The sequence below is a fragment of the Pseudomassariella vexata genome, assembly GCF_002105095.1.
Source record: "Pseudomassariella vexata strain CBS 129021 chromosome Unknown BCR38scaffold_12, whole genome shotgun sequence".
NCBI classification, from domain to species: domain Eukaryota; kingdom Fungi; phylum Ascomycota; class Sordariomycetes; order Amphisphaeriales; family Pseudomassariaceae; genus Pseudomassariella; species Pseudomassariella vexata.
The window spans coordinates 1293065-1311190 of NW_024467967.1; the positions used below are offsets into that span (position 1 = coordinate 1293065).

General features: G+C 50.4%; 5 protein-coding genes across 5 annotated transcripts; 3 read left to right on the forward strand and 2 right to left on the reverse strand.

Annotated features, from left to right (window-relative positions):
• Window positions 1-541: 541 nt before the first annotated feature.
• BCR38DRAFT_526779 (permease for cytosine/purines, uracil, thiamine, allantoin-domain-containing protein) lies at window positions 542-2540 on the reverse strand. Its single transcript, XM_040865369.1, has 2 exons — window positions 1376-2540; window positions 542-1294 (listed from the first exon to the last, which is right to left on the reverse strand). Exons 1-2 carry the CDS (start codon window positions 2329-2331, stop codon window positions 670-672), a joined length of 1581 nt encoding a protein of 526 aa, XP_040712702.1. The 5' UTR covers window positions 2332-2540; the 3' UTR covers window positions 542-669.
• Window positions 2541-2893: 353 nt separating this feature from the next.
• BCR38DRAFT_375428 (uncharacterized protein) lies at window positions 2894-5047 on the reverse strand. Its single transcript, XM_040857336.1, has 6 exons — window positions 4663-5047; window positions 4490-4562; window positions 4201-4409; window positions 4007-4146; window positions 3794-3942; window positions 2894-3723 (listed from the first exon to the last, which is right to left on the reverse strand). Exons 1-6 carry the CDS (start codon window positions 4740-4742, stop codon window positions 3142-3144), a joined length of 1233 nt encoding a protein of 410 aa, XP_040712703.1. The 5' UTR covers window positions 4743-5047; the 3' UTR covers window positions 2894-3141.
• A 569-nt stretch (window positions 5048-5616) lies between these two features.
• BCR38DRAFT_460174 (putative choline dehydrogenase) lies at window positions 5617-7838 on the forward strand (the record flags this gene model as incomplete). Its single annotated transcript, XM_040862381.1, has 5 exons — window positions 5617-6014; window positions 6209-6419; window positions 6512-6878; window positions 6936-7569; window positions 7625-7838. The coding sequence occupies 5 exons, from the start codon at window positions 5617-5619 to the stop codon at window positions 7836-7838; spliced, it is 1824 nt and encodes a 607-aa protein (XP_040712704.1).
• A 1787-nt stretch (window positions 7839-9625) lies between these two features.
• On the forward strand, window positions 9626-10305 carry BCR38DRAFT_412448 (uncharacterized protein; the record flags this gene model as incomplete). Its single annotated transcript, XM_040858695.1, has 2 exons — window positions 9626-9872; window positions 10046-10305. The coding sequence occupies 2 exons, from the start codon at window positions 9626-9628 to the stop codon at window positions 10303-10305; spliced, it is 507 nt and encodes a 168-aa protein (XP_040712705.1).
• Window positions 10306-12564: 2259 nt separating this feature from the next.
• Window positions 12565-17565, forward strand: BCR38DRAFT_398502 (P-type ATPase). The gene is made up of 2 exons (XM_040857692.1): window positions 12565-16824; window positions 16896-17565. The coding sequence occupies exons 1-2, from the start codon at window positions 13055-13057 to the stop codon at window positions 17371-17373; spliced, it is 4248 nt and encodes a 1415-aa protein (XP_040712706.1). The 5' UTR covers window positions 12565-13054; the 3' UTR covers window positions 17374-17565.
• Window positions 17566-18126: the final 561 nt, after the last annotated feature.

Consider the following 18126-nt stretch of genomic DNA (forward strand, 5'->3'; position numbering starts at 1 on the left):
AGGAGATACCTTGGGTCTCCCGCCATGTACATGAGAATACTTATGACTTTGGGCCTTCAGTATACAACGTATCAGCGGAAGCATCAGCTCTGGATAATCCCGAGACCAATCTGCTCATTATTGCGTGGTTTATCGACAGTCCATTTCAAGAAAACCGACCTCTTCTGGCGAAATCATGAAAGGCTACCAGTTTCGCCTCGGAAATAACCTTGGGATCGTCGTTCTCATCTCTGTGTGTATATTTTTTTTTGAGCACTGATAGAGTGATGAAAGAAATTTCGAAGATGGTCCTTCCAAGCTTCTGGCTCCTTGAAGAAGTAAAGCGGAGCAGCCGGACCCTGCGCACCAAACCCTTGGTGCACGGCCAACCGTTAGAACTTCAGAAATAAAATCTCCAATGTATTAGCAAATGATTCAAGTATGCAGCTAAAGGGCATCTTTTTGTATTGAAGACCCTTGTGGCCTCCTTCAATCCTTTGGATTTGGGGAGATGAGAGACACATCCAATCATATACTTGTAGCTTGCATAAGTCCGATAAGTGGCAGAAGGGGGTGATTTCTTCCCATCAGTTTACAGTGAAGAGCTGTGCAAATGACCCCATAACAATTAGTCAGACCATTGGCATATGGATTATTGTGTTTCACCTCCGGTTTATCTATCTCTAGACGCTATCGACCAAACTTTCTCAACTCGCAGTACCTCAATGGCGGAAAAGACACGAGCACAAAGGCGCACCCAATCCACACTCCCACATCCGAAACATTGGCTGCCGCTGCCAGGGGTCCAACAAACCAGGTCTGATACATACCGAGCACAGCACCTAGCCAGCCCAATAGGAACGAAACCAAGGCGGCGATCCCGATGGGCATGTACGCCTTGTCCTGCCACTTCGCCCAGTCATACTGCACATTTCTTCGGAAAATTCCACGTTCCATGATAACGATAATGACCATAAACTCGGCCCAGTAACCCATCAGCGCGAGGAAGTTGGAGAAGATTACGTAGAGGTCATTTCTCCCGGCTAGACCCAAGACAAGCTCGATAAGGATAATGACACATCCCCAAACCCAACGCGGGACAGCCTGGCCGTAGCGGCCCAAGACCTGGCAGCTTAGGGTGGCCGAGTAGGTGCCCGGGGCGCTGTTGGCGATGAGGCCTAGTGCTACGATAACGGAGCAGAAACGGCCAAAGTCATGCAGGGGCTCGTAGGCGGCTACCAACAGTGCGCCGGTGGAGATTTCGAAGGCTTCACTCCACAAGGAGTTGGTGGTGAGACCAGTGCCTAGACCGATACTATAAGGCGTATAAGTATTTGGGTTATGGAAAGGGGTCTGAGGGGCAGGTTCAAGTTATAAGAGAGTTCGAAATACGCACCCTAAGAGAAAGACTAGACTGAAGGAAGTCCACAGTCCACTCAGGGTCAAGAAGAAGATCTTGACTGGAGATGTCTTTTCCGGGTAATAGACGTAAAAGTCCGACGCCGCAGCTGCCCATGAGTTGGGCACATACAGGCACATAGACAGGAACGACAACCGGTTCGCAGCCACCGTTGCCTTGTCTCCCACAGAAATAGACTTCGCATCAAAGCTAGGCCCAGCACAGCCCACCATGACAAACAATGCCAAAATCTGCGGAATCCAAGCAAACTTTTCATACTGATGAAACGGCTTCATCCCAAACAACACAATCCCCCAGCAAACCAAATTCACCACCACAATACCAACGGCAATCGACATGGTTCCCCCACTAACCGCCGACAAGATTTGCCCCCCAATAATCCCATCAATGGTACAATACCCGACCATAAGCACCACATTCAAAAATGTAGGCACCTTCGCCGGCCAGTATCCAAAGAAATACCGCAAAACGACCATGGTCCGGTTCCCGCTCTGCGGTCCCCAGATGCTCATGTAGCTTGTTGACAAGCTCCCGAGCAGGGCACCGAAGACGGCGCATAGCGCGCTGTCGAGAAAACCGAGCTGGAAGAGTAAGGGGCCATAGAGACCGACGATCAGGTTGTTGCAACTGATGTTGGCGCTGAACCAGAGGACGGCTACTTGGAGGTCGGCGGTGCGGGAGGGGGGTTGACGGGCTGAGGGGGGGACGCGGGAGATGCCGCGGGATTCGAAGCCTGCGAGGGATTCGAGAACTTGGTTGAGTTGGCGGAGTTTGGAGGGAATAGGAATTGGGGCTAGGTCTGGAGCAGGTGGGGTGGCAGTGTTGCTGTTAGACTCAGCCGATGTCTTGTCCTTGGAGGCTTGAGATGAGGCGCTGCCGGCTTCATCAGCAGCGCCGGCGGCGGATTTCTCGATGTCAATGCTTGGATCCATCGTGATGTCTGGAATGTAACAGACACCGAACTCGGCGGTTGGATGTGTTAAACTTTATCCATTATAAGAGGTGAGAAAGTGGGCCGCATTCAACTTATATTGAGAAATATATCGAGACCGCAGTCTTAGAGTGGATTATTTAGCGTGACAAGGAATCACTGGGCGATATACACTTCAAGGCAATGCTCCGTAAGTTGTGTAGTGTTGCTGACCTGCGGCATTTTATCTTCAGCGGGTCGGCTTGGTCGACTGTTTCCAGTAATACGGTGTCAGTAATACGTTGTCAGTGATAGACGAAAATGATATGTAAGATTCTGACCCCTGCTCGTACCTAATTCTGCAGGGCGCTTGCATTAGTGAAATAGGTAGCGGGGAACGGTAGTCGTTGACACACCAGGTTTACAACAGAAGTCTGTCCGAAAAATGCAGACCAGGTACAACAGTCAGTCGGAGCGAGAGCGAATGTAACCGTGAGACATGCATGAGTACCCTGCTTATTAATAATCGATAATTGCACCGCTAGTATCATTTCCGAGGTGACGTTCGTCAATTTCGACGTCTTGTCAGTATTGTGGGATAACCAGGAAAAATAAAAGACAAAAGAAAAAGAAATTATGTTTTACGTACCTCGGTTACGCCAGCTGTAAAATGGTATTGTCTTTAGAATCTGTATGACGGACGAATATATATGTGGAACCTGGACTGAGGTGAGTTTCAAGCTGTATCTACATCTTGTAGAAAATAGAAAATATTGAATGCTGGAATAAGTCTATAGCTGTATCAGTAGGCAGAGCCCCTATCGATTCGCCATCAGCCCTCGCGTGAGATCTCAACTGTCGTGACAACCTTGACACCCCGATCTCTTGAAGGCTCTCTTTCTTGACGCCTTCGATCTCTTGACTCCGCTCGACTTTCACCCCTCCGACTGCCCTTATCACTAACCCTTTCAGCATTGATAGACGATAGATTGGCCTCGTGATGCCAGCCCGGCGTAAGCTCGATCTCACTACCCTGGTCTTCTGCCACGCAGTCAAGCGTCCGTCCCACCATGGGGTCTTTGCTCCCCGTGCTCCAGCCTTCCCTTTCTTCTACCTTATCCCACGTCGTCCCGCCCCTTGATCCCAGCCATGTTAGGGAGTGCACTGATTTTGGCTTGCGGCTGAATCGGCCCGTTCGCGGGTTATTGGGTGGTTCCAGTTCGTCACTGCTTCTTTGCTTGCTCCAAGAACTGCCGCGGATGACGATTCGCAAGACAGGCCAGCAGAGGGGTAGGTTGGCGACTATCACGGCTGTTGAGACTTCGCCGACATACCAATACATGAAACTGAGATCGTTGGGATGGGAGAAGTTGTAGTAGCGGTTGAGGATTGCGGTGAGGATCTGTGAAGAGCTGTCAGCATTCGTTTTCCTTCTTGGCATAGTGCAAAGGACTAGGCGGAAAGCTGACATTGAATATGCCCAGGCCGAGGACGCAGCAGAGTATTAGCTTCCGCTTCAGAGGGAATTGCGTTCGGATTATGAGCGGGATCGGGATTGCCAAGAGCATCAGGTCGGAAGACACGTTGAAGGATGTCGCGAAAATCATGTGGTCATAATATGTAGCGCATTGAGCTGTAAGTCAGATACATGGTCAGCTCAACCGTTTAAGTCGATTCCCGTGGGGACGGCAACGCACAGTACTTGACTGGAACCCTCCAGTACTCCTCAATGGGAGTGCACCAGTGCATGAGACAAAGTGCGACGACGAGCACGTAGCTGACGCCACAGAAGCAGGCTACTGTAATGACGGCTATTCGTTTTGAGTTGAAAGCCTCCCTGGTATTGTGTCAATAGGTCAATAAACACGGTCTTCACGGGGATGATGCTGACGTCAGTCTATAATAGAGTATCAAAAGACACCCCTTGATGGACCACAGTGTCGTCAGTGTACATATCTCCAAGACGAGTGTCATCTTGGAGCCGTAGATGGCCTGCGCCACCTGCTCTATTGTGAGCGCGGCTGCCGCCTCTGGCGACATGTAATTGCTACCATTCCTGGCTACTTCGTTGATAGCTACGATGACTGCAGTAAACGTTACCTGTGTAGACTCATAGTGAGAAACCAAAACTTGCAAGTTTGACAAATTCACGGACCAGTTTGGAGATACAACGTACATACCGAAGCAAAGCACATCCAGTAATCCTCGATTTGAAGGCTCCCCCAGCTACCGAGCTTGATCTTCCGTGATACACTTTGTGTGGACAAAGCGGGTCAGAAACGGGGACAGTTATGAAGACTACGGCACAGCAGAGACTGAAGGCAGTCTAGTGGCGCTTTGGGGATATACTGACAGACGGCAAATGACAAATATTATTCCTATTGACCAGAGCGTCCATGACTGCACGATCAAACTGTGAAAGAATCCCGACATTCTGGTTCCGCCACTTCATTGTCGTGCAAATGAAATGGTGGGGATTCTGCTGGGGAGCTGTGGGAGAGAAAAAAACAAAATACCATGGAGAATTTCAAGTAGTGTCACGGGTGGTAATGTACTCGACCGAGAAAACATGAGAGAGACCCAATATTGACCCGCAGACGCTTCAATGCCACCAGCTCTGACACCAGGTGCGTGCACATCCCACGCCCATTTCATCATGGCGTTTTGACAGATGAGCAGGGGCACTCCGTACTGCCATCGGCCAATGCAACCATATTGGCATGTTCCAACGCCATGTCACTCAAGCCGCTGACCACAAGAGCGCAGCCACTAGCTCGGTTTCGGCTTTGATTGGGTGTTCTTGTTCTCATGAGATTTGGGGGTAGGAACATGTATATCTTGAATTCTTGCTCTGGTCAACTTCATATTGACAGGTCCTTTCTGTCTTCCCTGCCTTACATTTCTTTAGTGGCTTGAGTGGGGAACAAGCCCCCCTGCTGCCGCTGACCGAAAGGTAAACAAAGGATTCGCAGGGACCCGCCCGTTCCCCAGTATAAAGAGGGGAGAATGGGGGCCTCGGGAAAGAGGCCGCCTTGGTCGGGATGAGAATATCCCTGGTCAGTAAGGTTTGAAATACCGTCTGCTGCGCTCAGAATTGCAAGCAAGGGGAGCAGATCTGCCCAAAGACAAAACACTTACCGGTGTCGACCCCGACTTTCAGTTCTCCGCTTGAAATAATATTGCGAGGCCTCTTCGATTGTCTTCTGATCTAGCATAACCAACCACGCAAGATAGTCGATGCCATTTGGTTTTCGGTCTCATAATAGAGAAACCCCAGCCGCCCAGCAGTTCCTCATTGCCGGCCAAAATGACTACTCCCAAGGCTATCGATTGCTTCATCGACCGCCGTTTCGACTTCCTAATCGTAGGTGGCGGTACCGCAGGTCTCGCCGTCGCAGCCCGATTAGCTGAGAATCCCAATGTGGTCGTCGGTGTGCTAGAGGCAGGGCCAGATGTCACCGCTACTGGTATCGAAGGCATAGACGTGCCAGGAATGTTTGGAACTACTCTAGGAACCAAGTTCGACTGGCAATTTGAGACGACGCCCCAGGAGGGGCTAAGGGGAAGGACGCTCCCGTGGCCGAGGGGCAAGGTGCTTGGGGGCACGAGCGCCCTGAATTTCATGACTTGGAATCGCGGGAATAGGGAGGACTATGATGCATGGGAGGAGTTGGGGTGCAAGGGGTGGGGGTGGGATGGTTTGCTGTCAGTTCCCCTTTTCTTCGTATTTATATTTTTAAGCTCCATTGCTGTCACATTGCACATTTGTCATGTTTACAAGCCATCAACATGGCGGAAAATGCTTGTCCTTACCAGTTTTGGACATGTTATCACCTTCTATGGAATCTCTGAGCGGCCTGTTTCATGAGCGTGACTTTGACTTTTCTAAATCCATGCAGGCCTTTCTTCAAGAAGTCTGAGAATTTCCACCCGCCTACCGAAGATACACAACTAAAACACAAGGCGCTTTACGACCCCGATGGCTTTGGCACTTCTGGGCCGATTCAAGTCACATATGCCAACGAATTCTCCGAGTCCCATAAGTCATGGCACGGGACGCTCCAGGAACTCGGGGTTGAGATAAATGAGAAGCATGTTATGGGATCCAACGTATGCATCCTTCTACTTCATTCTGCTTAATACCTTTATTGGTAGAAATGTGTGGGTCGGCTCCAGATGGAGTATGCTGATTCGTGGCATAGGTCGGCGTCTGGACAAGCGTAGGGTCAGTCAATCCTACCACATGTACAAGATCTTACGCATCGACGGCATACTATCTACCCAACAAACACCGGAAGAACCTGGTCGTTCTTCCGGAGTCTTTGGTCGAAGAGGTGGTCCTTGAACAGCACCAAGATTCCTGGGTAGCAAAGGGTGTTCGTTTCAGACACGGGGGAGAGAGTCACTTTGCTACCGCCTCGCGGGAGGTCATCGTCTGTGCTGGCAGTGTCCAGTCCCCACAGATCCTCGAATTGTCTGGGATTGGAAATCCGGAAATACTCGCAAGAGCCGGGATTGAGTTAAAGGTGGCCAACCCTAATGTGGGAGAGAACCTTCAGGATCATCCCAGTGAGTGGCTTCGACCCTGAAGCATTCTTCCAGTCCAACGTCTCACAACCGTAATAGTGGTCGCCACCATATATGAAGTCGACCCCAGTCTGCGTAGCCCTGATGACCTCAAAAACGACAAGAATGTTGCCGCCGCCGCTCATGCAGAGTACGTAAAGTCGAAGTCCGGTCCACTCACAATTCTCACAAATTCTGTGTGCTATCTACCCATATCCCACGTTGCGCCGGAGAAGGCACTCGCGAGCATTTCGTCAAAAGCTGCGCAATTATCTGATGAACATCCTGGGCGAAATGAAATCCGCCATCGCCGCTTCGCATCCTCGTCCAAGCTGGGCCAGATCGAATACATCTTCGATATCGGCAACTGGAATGTCTATTTTCAACCCGACCCATCCAACGGCAAGAAATATGCCACTATGCTACAGATCCTACAGTATCCCTTTTCTCGAGGCAATATTCACATACAGTCTAAAGATCCATCGGATAAACCAATCATTGACCCTAAATACTATGTCGGAGCCGGTGGAGAGCTGGACTTTGAGATCATGGTGCACTGCGCCAAGTTCGCGGAGAAGATCACTCAGACTAAACCATTGTCCAACATTGTCCGATCGCGTGCGGCGCCGTCAACTGAAGTGTCGAGCGATGAGGCGCTGAAAGATTGGGTCGTGCAGAACACGATAACTGATTGGTAAGAGGTTTTGGTTTAAGGATTATACGAATTGAATACTGATGAATATTCACAGGCATCCAGTAGGCACCTGTGGAATGGGCGGTCATGGTGGCATCAGTTCGGGCGTCGTGGATGAGCGCCTTAGGGTGTATGGTGTAAAGGGGCTTCGAGTGATCGATGCAAGCATCATGCCTATGCAAATCAGTGCTCACTTACAGGCGACTGTCTACGCCATTGCTGAGAAAGGAGCTCAGATGATTTTGGAAGATTGGGCAAAAGATGCTTAAACCAATCACTGGGGGTGTGCTGTGCCAAATGTAGGGGACGTTGACAAAAAGTGGCACGCACGATCAGTACTGATGCTTTCCATTATCCTCATCACCATCTCAAGACATATATGTTTCAGAAAACAGGTGGCGAAACCCTCTAACCGTGCTTACCCTCGTTTGCAACGTGGCCCCATTTGCAACACCGAACACCAAAAACTGGACGACACTTCATTCCTGAATTGTATCTGCATAACGATAAAGTGTTTTGGTAATAACCGATCGGTGGATGCTGATATCCGACGCGGTGGGACGTTGACTTCGTCCTAGTTTTGACACAGTAATTATGCCGATAAGTTCAACGGGGCTGAGCTTAGTACCTTTTTGATAGCCTGCTATTAGCTCTGTAATTTGGAAGGAGGATGATGACACGTCAGATATAGGGGTTATTTGATTGACCACTAGTGTGGGGCCAAGATTACCAGACACTTGTTCTTAGCCCAAGATACACGACAACAATCAGTTGGGCCGATTACCTCGAGGTCAAATCACGGTCACTTAAGGTCACACATCAAGATACGTGAATATCCGACAGATGAAATTATATCGTGATTACAGAGGGTTGCGCGAATTTTCGTGTTAGCGTACAATGGTCCCCACACTTACGGAGCCTGACTGTATGTCTGCGGATTACGACGAGATAATCCGGCCCTACCGTTAAGATAAGTGCCCAAAAGTCCTTTAGGCCTCGGAACTTCGAAAGGGGATACTTATTATAATCTCCCCGATGCCGATTAATAGTACTAGAAGGGGCCGTAGCTAGTGGAAGAGTTCGTCTATGATGCGAGTGCATATGGGGTGTGAATTGTTGTATTGGGAAAGGATGGCCAGGTCAGCTATTCTGGCCTGGCAGAGCTCTTTTATAGCTCTTATTTATCTGATCTATAGCTATAGGGTAACCCCCCATGGGGTCACGTATCAGTCTATAAGGTGCCTAGCAGGAGCTATGTATTGTAGGTACCGTATAGTTACGCTTAGTTAAGATAGAAGTGAATTACCGGTTAAGTCTAGCTATAGATCTTTTGTCTAAAATTGGGATAAGCACCATTAGGGCAGATGCGGGAGTAGTGATAAGACTTCTTGCTTAAAAATACAGCCGACGGAACATCTTTTCTCGTAGATCACTCGAACTTCTAGCAAGGTCGGAACAACTTCACCATTCTCCGGACTTTGGTTGCTAATGCTAACCTCCCCGGAGACCCTCGTCAGGCAACCTGTTTAGCTTATAGTTGCCAAGGCCCAAATAGCTACTTTAACCGTTCTGGGGTTCCCTGGCAGCCGTTATTTTAGATACTACATAATTTGAGGGTTCTGGAGGTCCCTGCCAGCCCTGTAGGACCCCCTGTAAGACTTGTTGGCTTGCAATCTCTGCAAAATGTTTGAAACTCGGCTATTCTCTTATTATTCTTCTGACGCTTAAGCCACTGCCCTTATGCCATGGAGGGTTTCATTGCTCCTACAATGCCGACTCCGGTGGCATCGCCATCTCGCCAGGACTCGGGTGAGGCTACTCCGGTGCTGCCGGAGGCTTAAGAGCACCTTTTCTAGTGTTTTCGTGGTTTCACTTTCGACTTTCGCCTTTCGCGGTAAGGCCGTCTCATCGTAGGCGTGGGCCTATAGCCATGATATCCAGAAGGATAATAGGTGGCGATGGATGTGTAAATACTGTATTATTCATCGGGATCCCTATGCGGCCAACTTCAACGCTACTAGCATCCAAAACACTATAGACCATCTGTTTAAGAAGCATGACATCAGCGCCGGCTAGCAGTAGTATATCCCGATCAGAGCGTACCGCTGGTAAGAGGAAGGCGCCGCTTGAATCGATTAAGAGCTGTTTTTCGCTCGCTGCCGTCAATCCGCAAGATCAATCCATCGCGAATAGCCATATCGCGTCGTTTAATTCCACACGTTTCCATCAGTTACTTGTCCGGTGGGTCGTTATCGGTAACAGGCCATTTACGGAAGTAGAGGATGCGAATCTGCGTGCCATCTGTGAGTCACTATTCCTATCGGTCCGTACGTCAGAAGATCGAATCGGAGTACAACAAGTACTTCGAGATAGTGAAGGCCGCGCTGCATTAATTTGGCTCGGGAGAAGCTGGAAAAGCACTGCGATAGTAAGTGTAGCCCCTAGTCGTTGAGTGGGCTACTTGGATGCCGTACAGGTAACCTTTTCTACGATACGCCCTTTAACGGTCACTTCCACTATAACAAGCCAACTTGGACATCTTGGCCACTTCGCCGCCTGCTAATAAGCCCCGATTTCACAAACCCTTCCATACTGGAGATCGCCGTAATCCTCCCCCTACAGCTAACAACCACTACTGAGTCGACGGCGACGAATACACTACTTGATGTGCTAGTGACCATAAGATGGGTACGGATATACGTGACTCTATTGGCTACTAGTATAACCGCCGGTTAAAGTACCCACGGCTTTCGTTAATAGCACTGGGTTTCCATACAATACAGGCCATGTCAGTTGAATGTGAGCACTTAGTTTCCATCTGCCGGTAGAATGGCCACTTCACAGCGGCCAAGCCTTGACACCGGCATCATAGGCATGTGTCGGTGATGCGAGTGCATATGGGGTGTGAATTGTTGTATTGGGAAAGGATGGCCAGGTCAGCTATTCTGGCCTGGCAGAGCTCTTTTATAGCTCTAATCTATCTTATCTATAGCTATAGGGTAACCCCCCATGGGGTCACGTATCAGTCGGACACTCTGCTTGGGACCCTGACAGCGGGGAGAGCTATGGAAAATAACGGGCTGGATGAACCGGGTTTACAGAGGAAGCTATAGCCAACTCCGCCAGTAAGTTACCGACGGGGCCGCGTCGGCGGTTGGCGATAGCTTCATCTCTTGGCAGTAAATCTAAACAAAAAGTCACTAAACTCACCTAACCTCACCAGGAGTACTGGTAAGTCAACATCCCCAGCGTTTTGCTCACCAATTTGATCTCCAACCAACCAAGGGGCAATGGTGAGGTTGGTGAGGTTGGTCCGACCCTTGACTTCTAGGAACGCTCTGCAGACGATTGCTAGTAACAGCCACCCCAAATGTAGAACTCCATAGCTTCGATATAAAGTAGCACCGCCTTAGGAATTGGCTTCTTGGGTCGAGCCTCGCAGCTTTAGACTCTTCCCCAATAATTATGCCAGGCACTGGTTGACGATAAACCTCTACTGAAAATGCGTTTCCTTCCTTAAGACCCTAACTCGTTCCTGGCTTTGTCTGTCTCCTGATCCTTCTAAATATTCCAGCCGAAATAACCATTGATCCATCCAAGGATATATGGTCATGTCATACCCTCCGACAGAGCCACACTGTTCATCCGTCAGAGCAGAGTTCGTTCCCCAGCGAATGAAATAAGTTGAGATTATCATACAAGCACGTAAATCAGCCATATATCATATATATACAAGGCATTAGTGCTTACCAGTACTTAAAGTTGGAGATGCGGTACGGCAGATACTAAGCCATAACTTCAAAGTCAGCATCCCAATCATCGTAGGTCTCCAGGTCGTTACGCAACACCTTGAGAATTACAGGTACCGCTTCTCAACTATAAGCAAGAGCCCGTTAGAACTCCCTTGCGAGTTTTGACCAATGTAAAATCTCTTACCATCCTGAATCCACATGACTCCAAATACGCCTCCCACCACGACAAGCCTTCCGGGAATGGCGAAGCATGGAAGATGGGGAACGGGTATCAGTAGGTACAGCATGTCTAATCCGGACGCGTTTCCCTGGTTCAGTGGCTTGGTCCCCGAGTTCTCTCAGGGTGTTTTAAATCTCGTTGTTGCCCTTACTCATGGCGGCTGGGAAACGGATGAAGTGAGAGGGTATTTTAGGGCTGTCTATCGGATGGATGGCAGAAAGATAAAAATAGTCGTTCTTCCAAGTTAGCCATTGCTTCAACGCGCCTCTTGCTCTTCTTACACTCGCACGTAGTGCTGGGGCAAAGAAGGCACGCCGAAAATTCTTACACAGTTATATTGTGGATGAGAGTGAACGACAGATTGGAACTACTTCTTAGACATGGATCCAAACACGGGAAAATGCCAACCTGGAGGTTCTCCCGAGTCCAGAAACGAGGTGGTGATGACAAGAGATGAAATATCAGTTAGGATCCCGGATTATACACCTGGTCGATGAATGCCAATTCATTTTCCTAGACTTTAATTTCTTCCACTCATAAACACCCTGGTCAATTGACTTATATATTGGACTCGCATCGCTTCAGCTACTAGGCGATACCTAAACTGTATGTGAGATAACACTGGCCATTGTCCTCAGATCCACACTTGAAGCGGGATTAGCCACTGCGTACATGTTCGCTCCAGCGATAACCATGCTGTGCTATGCATAAGTGCACTGGAATTGTTAACGTGAGACGTGAAAAGGAGCACTGTTTCACGACTCATAATGCCATCCGTCATTAGCGGCGATGATGTTATGAAAACTTTCAAGGTGGTGTCGATTACGTGCAGTAAATGACTTGACGGGTCAGATAGCGCGCTTAAGCCGATGAGCAACCTCGGTGTTGTTTCTGCACGGCGAGCCGTGGGAGAGCCGTAAACGCCATGGTCCGGAAGTTATGATCCGGGATTTTCTCGGCTCAGTCCGGAGAACAAGGACGGAGGTGTGCATGGTGGGGCTACTTCTCCATCTCGCCACGAACCAACCAACCAAGTGTGAAATACGAAGAGAAGTCTTAGCGCCTCGTTCTCCAAGAAATGTCCACGTCGGACCCGACTTACGTACCGAGAAGACCTTTCAGGGATAATGACGATTATCCTGGCTTGCAATGGAACCTGCCCAGTGTCCTGACGCCAAGGGGCATTGTTCATAGAACGAGGAGGCACATTCATTCGCTACCACCCTCTTCCTCGCCTCGTTTATCGATTGAGCAGTGGCATGAGGCTGCCAGATTCCTCACCACGCCCTCGGCGCGACCTCTTCAATTGAGGCCTGCGATCCCACGCTCGTTTCAAACGTCGACTTGAATCTTCGCGATTGCAGTGCTTCATAATCAAGGGTCGATCGATGCCCCACTACGATCCATGTGCGCGTCACAAATCGAAATAATCTTCAACACCTAGAAGTCGCGCAATGCCCCCGATAAGAAGTATCTGGAGTCCTCAAACTATCGTTTACGACCGAAGAATACAATGGGCCTGGGGAAGGAAGCCTACCTCGAGGAGGGAACGGAAAAGGGAACGATCGCATCCAGTGCCGCCAGCCGCACTCGGAAACAAGTCCATAATTTTCGGGCTTCGGCCCATGAACGCACGTCGAAATGGTACCAGAAATATTTCGTAGAAGGCGTGTTGCGGCAGAAGCCTTTAAAGCCTTCTAAGGACGGACGCCACGTACCGCTGAGAATCGAACATGTCAGCCCGTTGATCGACGAGCGGCGCGGACACGAGTACATATCCAACACGATCCGAACCTCGAGATACACCGTGTACGACTTCCTGCCGAAGCAATTGCTCTTTCAGTTCACAAGGCTGGCCAACTTTTACTTCCTTTGTGTCGGTGTCCCACAAACAATCCCTGGTCTGAGTACGACCGGAAGCTACACGACGATTCTGCCTCTGCTCTTCTTCGTTCTCTTGACAATTGCGAAGGAAGGGTACGACGACTACAAGCGACACCGGCTGGACAAACTTGAAAATGCAAATACGGTCACGGTACTAGGACGGCCTCTTACCCAAAGGGCCGCGGCAGGATCAGCGAAGTGGCTTTTGTCGCGCATTTCAACCTCACGGAAACCTATTCCCGCGATTCCAGATGACCACGACGATGGCGACGTCGATCAAGACTACAAATGGAGAAGGGTTCAATGGAAAGATGTCAAAGTGGGCGACATTCTCCGGCTGTCTCGAGACGAGGAAGTTCCGGCCGATCTAGTGTTGCTCCACGCCACGGGTGAAAACGGCTTGGCCTACATCGACACTATGGCACTCGACGGCGAAACGAATTTGAAAAGCAGGGAGGCGTCGCCGGCCTTCAAAGGCTGTAGCACCATAGCCGCTATTCGTGCGTGCCAGGCCGAGCTGGTCCTCGAAGACCCAAATCCGGATCTCTATCGATTCGATGGCAGAGTCACAACGGGAGACCGAACAGTACCCCTGACGCTGAACGAGATAGTCTACCGTGGCACTATTTTGAGGAATACAGAACGTGCAATCGGCATCGTCATCAACACCGGGGAGGAATGCAAAATCCGGCTGAACGCCAACCAGCACCCCAAGGCGAAGAAGCCTGCTCTCGAGGCCGTCTCCAACAAGATTGTCATTACTCTCGCTGCCTATGTCATCATTCTGTCTGTTGGATGCTCCATGGGCTATATCATTTGGAGAGGGTCGACTGAAAAGAATGCGTTTTATTTAAGTGATGCGACTGTTCCGTTCAAAGAGATCATTATTGGATTCGCAATTCAGTTCAACAACGTTATACCTCTTGCCCTCTACATCAGTCTGGAAATCGTCAAGATTGGACAGATGCTCATGCTGAATGGGGATATGGAGATGTACGACGAGGCAACAGATACGCCGGCCAGGTGCAACACGAATACCATCCTCGAGAATTTGGGCCAAATCAGCTATGTTTTCTCCGACAAGACTGGTACCCTAACCGATAACGTCATGAAATTTCGGAAACTGAGCATAGCGGGTACTTCGTGGCTTCACGAGATGGATCTCGAGTCCGAAGCCGAGCCGTCTCCTGTCGAGCAGGTTGTCTCCTTCACTCCTAGCAAAGTTGTGTCGAGAAAGTCACGAGAAGCTACACGGGTCATCCCAGAAAGTCACGAGCCATCTATCGCCTCCCCGATTTCTATCACCGTGACCTCGCCTCCTCTTGGGAGAAGCTCTTCCCATTATGGTAGACGTTCATCTTCACACTGGAGATCAACGGGTCGACCTGACCACCCGCAACCTGAGCTTACTACCACCGACCTCCTGGAATACCTGCAGTTAAGGCCAGCATCACCATTTGCAAGAAAGGCTCGTGATTATATCCTTTGCCTGGCGCTGTGCCACACCTGTCTGCCGGAAGTCAAAGATGACAAGGTGGACTTCCAGGCTTCCTCGCCTGATGAGCTTGCACTTGTACGTGCTGCGCAGGATTTGGGATATCTTGTGATGCATCGATCTTCCCAGTCAGTTACGCTCAAGATCACATCAGAGAACGATGAGAAAACAGAAACCTACGAAATCCTGGATGTCATTGAATTCAGCAGCAAACGGAAGCGAATGTCGATAGTGGTACGATATCCCGACGGAAGGATCTGCATAATCTGCAAGGGTGCAGACTCGATGATCCTGCCCCGACTCAAGATGGCAAATCTGGCACTGAAGAAAGCCAGTGAAGTTCGCCAGAGTGCGGATATGGAAATCGAGATGCTTAGGAGAAGTGAGCAGTTGGAGCCGCGAAACAGCTTTGGTGGACGACCGAGTCTGACGCTTGCCCGGAGGAGCATTGGTGCTAGTGTACCGGCTCACCTCAAGAAACGACCGGCTATTGAGCGAACCCAATCATTTGAAGCATCCAAGGTGCGCCGCTCGGAAGACAATCGGGCATCCCGACCGTCGCTAGGCGTCCGAACGGTCTCTTTTGATATAGCTAAGACTTTGGCAACACCCAGTCCTATGTCGCCTTCACCAATCGACAACAAGTTCAGCTTTATCGATGATCCCTTGATCAACGACGACTCAGCTGTGTTCACTCGCTGTTTCAAGCATTTGGATGATTTCGCCACCGAAGGTCTTCGGACATTACTGTTCGCTCGCAAGTTCATCCCAGCGCAGGAGTACAGGATGTGGAAGAAGATCTACAATGAGGCCACAACCAGTCTCGTGAACCGCCAGGAGATGATCGAGGAGGCTGGGGAAATGATTGAGCAGTCTCTCGATCTTGTCGGGGCCTCCGCAATCGAGGACAAGCTTCAAAAGGGCGTCCCCGAGACAGTAGACAGGCTTCGCCGTGCCAACATCAAGATATGGATGCTTACGGGCGACAAGCGCGAAACGGCAATCAACATCGCCCACTCGGCTCGCATCTGCCGTCCCGCTTCGGACATCTTCATCCTTGACTCATCTAAAGGCGATCTAGAGACTCAGATACTCGCAGCTGCGGAGGACATTCAAGCCGGCTGCATACACAGTGTCGTCGTAATTGACGGTCAAACGCTAGCTGTTGTCGAACAATCTCCGAGGTTGAAAATCCTTTTTTACACGTTGATCCCGACCATCAACGCCGTCATCTGCTGCCGCGCCAGCCCAGCCCAGAAGTCGTCCATCGTGAAGGCAATCCGGCAACGTATCCCCACCGCCCTTACCCTTGCCATCGGCGACGGCGCCAACGACTTGGCCATGATTTCAGCCGCCCACGTCGGAGTCGGTATCTCAGGCAAAGAAGGTCTACAGGCCGCCCGCGTAGCAGACTACGCCATTGCGCAATTCCGCTTCCTGCAGCGCTTGCTCCTAGTCCATGGCCGATGGAACTACGTCCGCACTGCCAAGTTCATCATCGCTACGTTCTGGAAGGAGATGTTCTTCTACCTGCCCACGGCCCTTTATCAGCGGTATAACGGGTACACGGGGACTTCGCTTTACGAGAGCTGGAGTTTGACCGTACTCAATACCCTGTTTACGAGTTTGTGTGTTATTGTGCCGGGGGTTTGGGAGCAGGATCTGTCAGCGCAGACGTTGCTTGCCGTCCCAGAGTTGTATGTCCATGGTCAGCGCAATATGGGGTTAAATATACGGATGTACGTGGGCTGGATGCTGACCGGGGTACTCGCTGGTTTCGTGACATGGTTTGCTGTTTGGGCTGGGTATGGGGGTGTGCTGGGGATGATTGATGATGAGGGCTTGTTCGCACAGGGTGATTTGGCGTTTTCGGTGTGTATTGTTTGGATTAATGTCAAGCTACTGTGAGTCACCCTGTACCTTGTCACCCCGCTCTACCCCTCCCACATGGATCCAGGTTGCTAACACCGCGCAGCATCGTCGAAACCCACAACAAAACCTCCCTCGTCCTAGGCAGTTTCGCCATCACATTTGCGGGCTGGTGGGCCTGGAACGCGTTCCTGGCGGCGGCCTACGCCCCCGCCCCCAGCCCCTACGCTGTCCGCGGCGGGTTCACCACCACTTTCGGTCGGGATCCTCTGTGGTGGCTTACCCTCATAGTCATCGTGTGTATTCTTCTGTCTGTGGAGTTGGTGTGTAAGACGGTGAGGAGGAACCTCCTTGTCGCGAGGCTGTGGAGGTGGCCGCCTTGGAAGGGTGGAAGCGAAGGAGTGGGGGAGAGTGTGGAGGAGTGGGATTTAGAGCTTTGGCAGGAATTAGAGAAGGATCCCGTGGTCAGGGAGAGGTTAAGGAAGATTGTGGAGGAGGAGGAGGAGGAGAGTGAGGATGGGAGTGGTGAGTTGGACAGACAAGCGAGTGAAGGGGTGGGGTTGGGACTGGATACAGCTGTTTGAGGCCAGGTGGAACAACTGTATTTAACCAGTAATTGACGTTTTTAGATACCCCTGGTCTTCTTGCTGGTTGGCATAGATGTGGTATATATTTTTGTACTTTCTACCTCGATTTTCCGTCCTTGGTTTTTTGCTTGGCCGCTAAGTGGCTAAAGCGGGACCGGCCTCTTATAATTGTTAGGATATGCGAGCAGGTTTACATCTGAATCTACCTTGAGTACTAACGTATCCATCTCGCAGTTCTCGACAGACAGTCTCACTTACGTGGACACATTCCTGCAGCCTAGTTGCTCGCGGAGACTTACTAATAGGCAAAATACCGCGTTTGATACTTCTCGACCTCTGACAAATCGCGTCTTCTCACCCGACCAGCTCCTTCTTAGTCTCGAATAGGCAGGACTCGGTGGTTTCTTTAAGAGATATTCTGGCTTCCAGTTCTTCCGTCTTCTATCTGAGGAACTAGACAAGCACTGCTTATTTCCCTGGGGTCTGCCCGACTCCTCCTATCCCTGAGTTAGGACCTCCATTTTGGACTCGCACAGCAACTGCGGGATATGCCAGAGTCGGTAGTGAAGTGACGGTGTTCCATAGTATATGTGCCTAAAGATGATTTTGGTAAATTTGCTGCGGTATATTCGCGACTGCTCGACCGGCGAACCAGAGCCCGCGGTCGACGGTCGCCTCACGACAAAAGCGGTTATGAGCTTCCACATCGCTCATCAGGGACGAAGGCCTACTCCTTGGGCTTGTAACCGT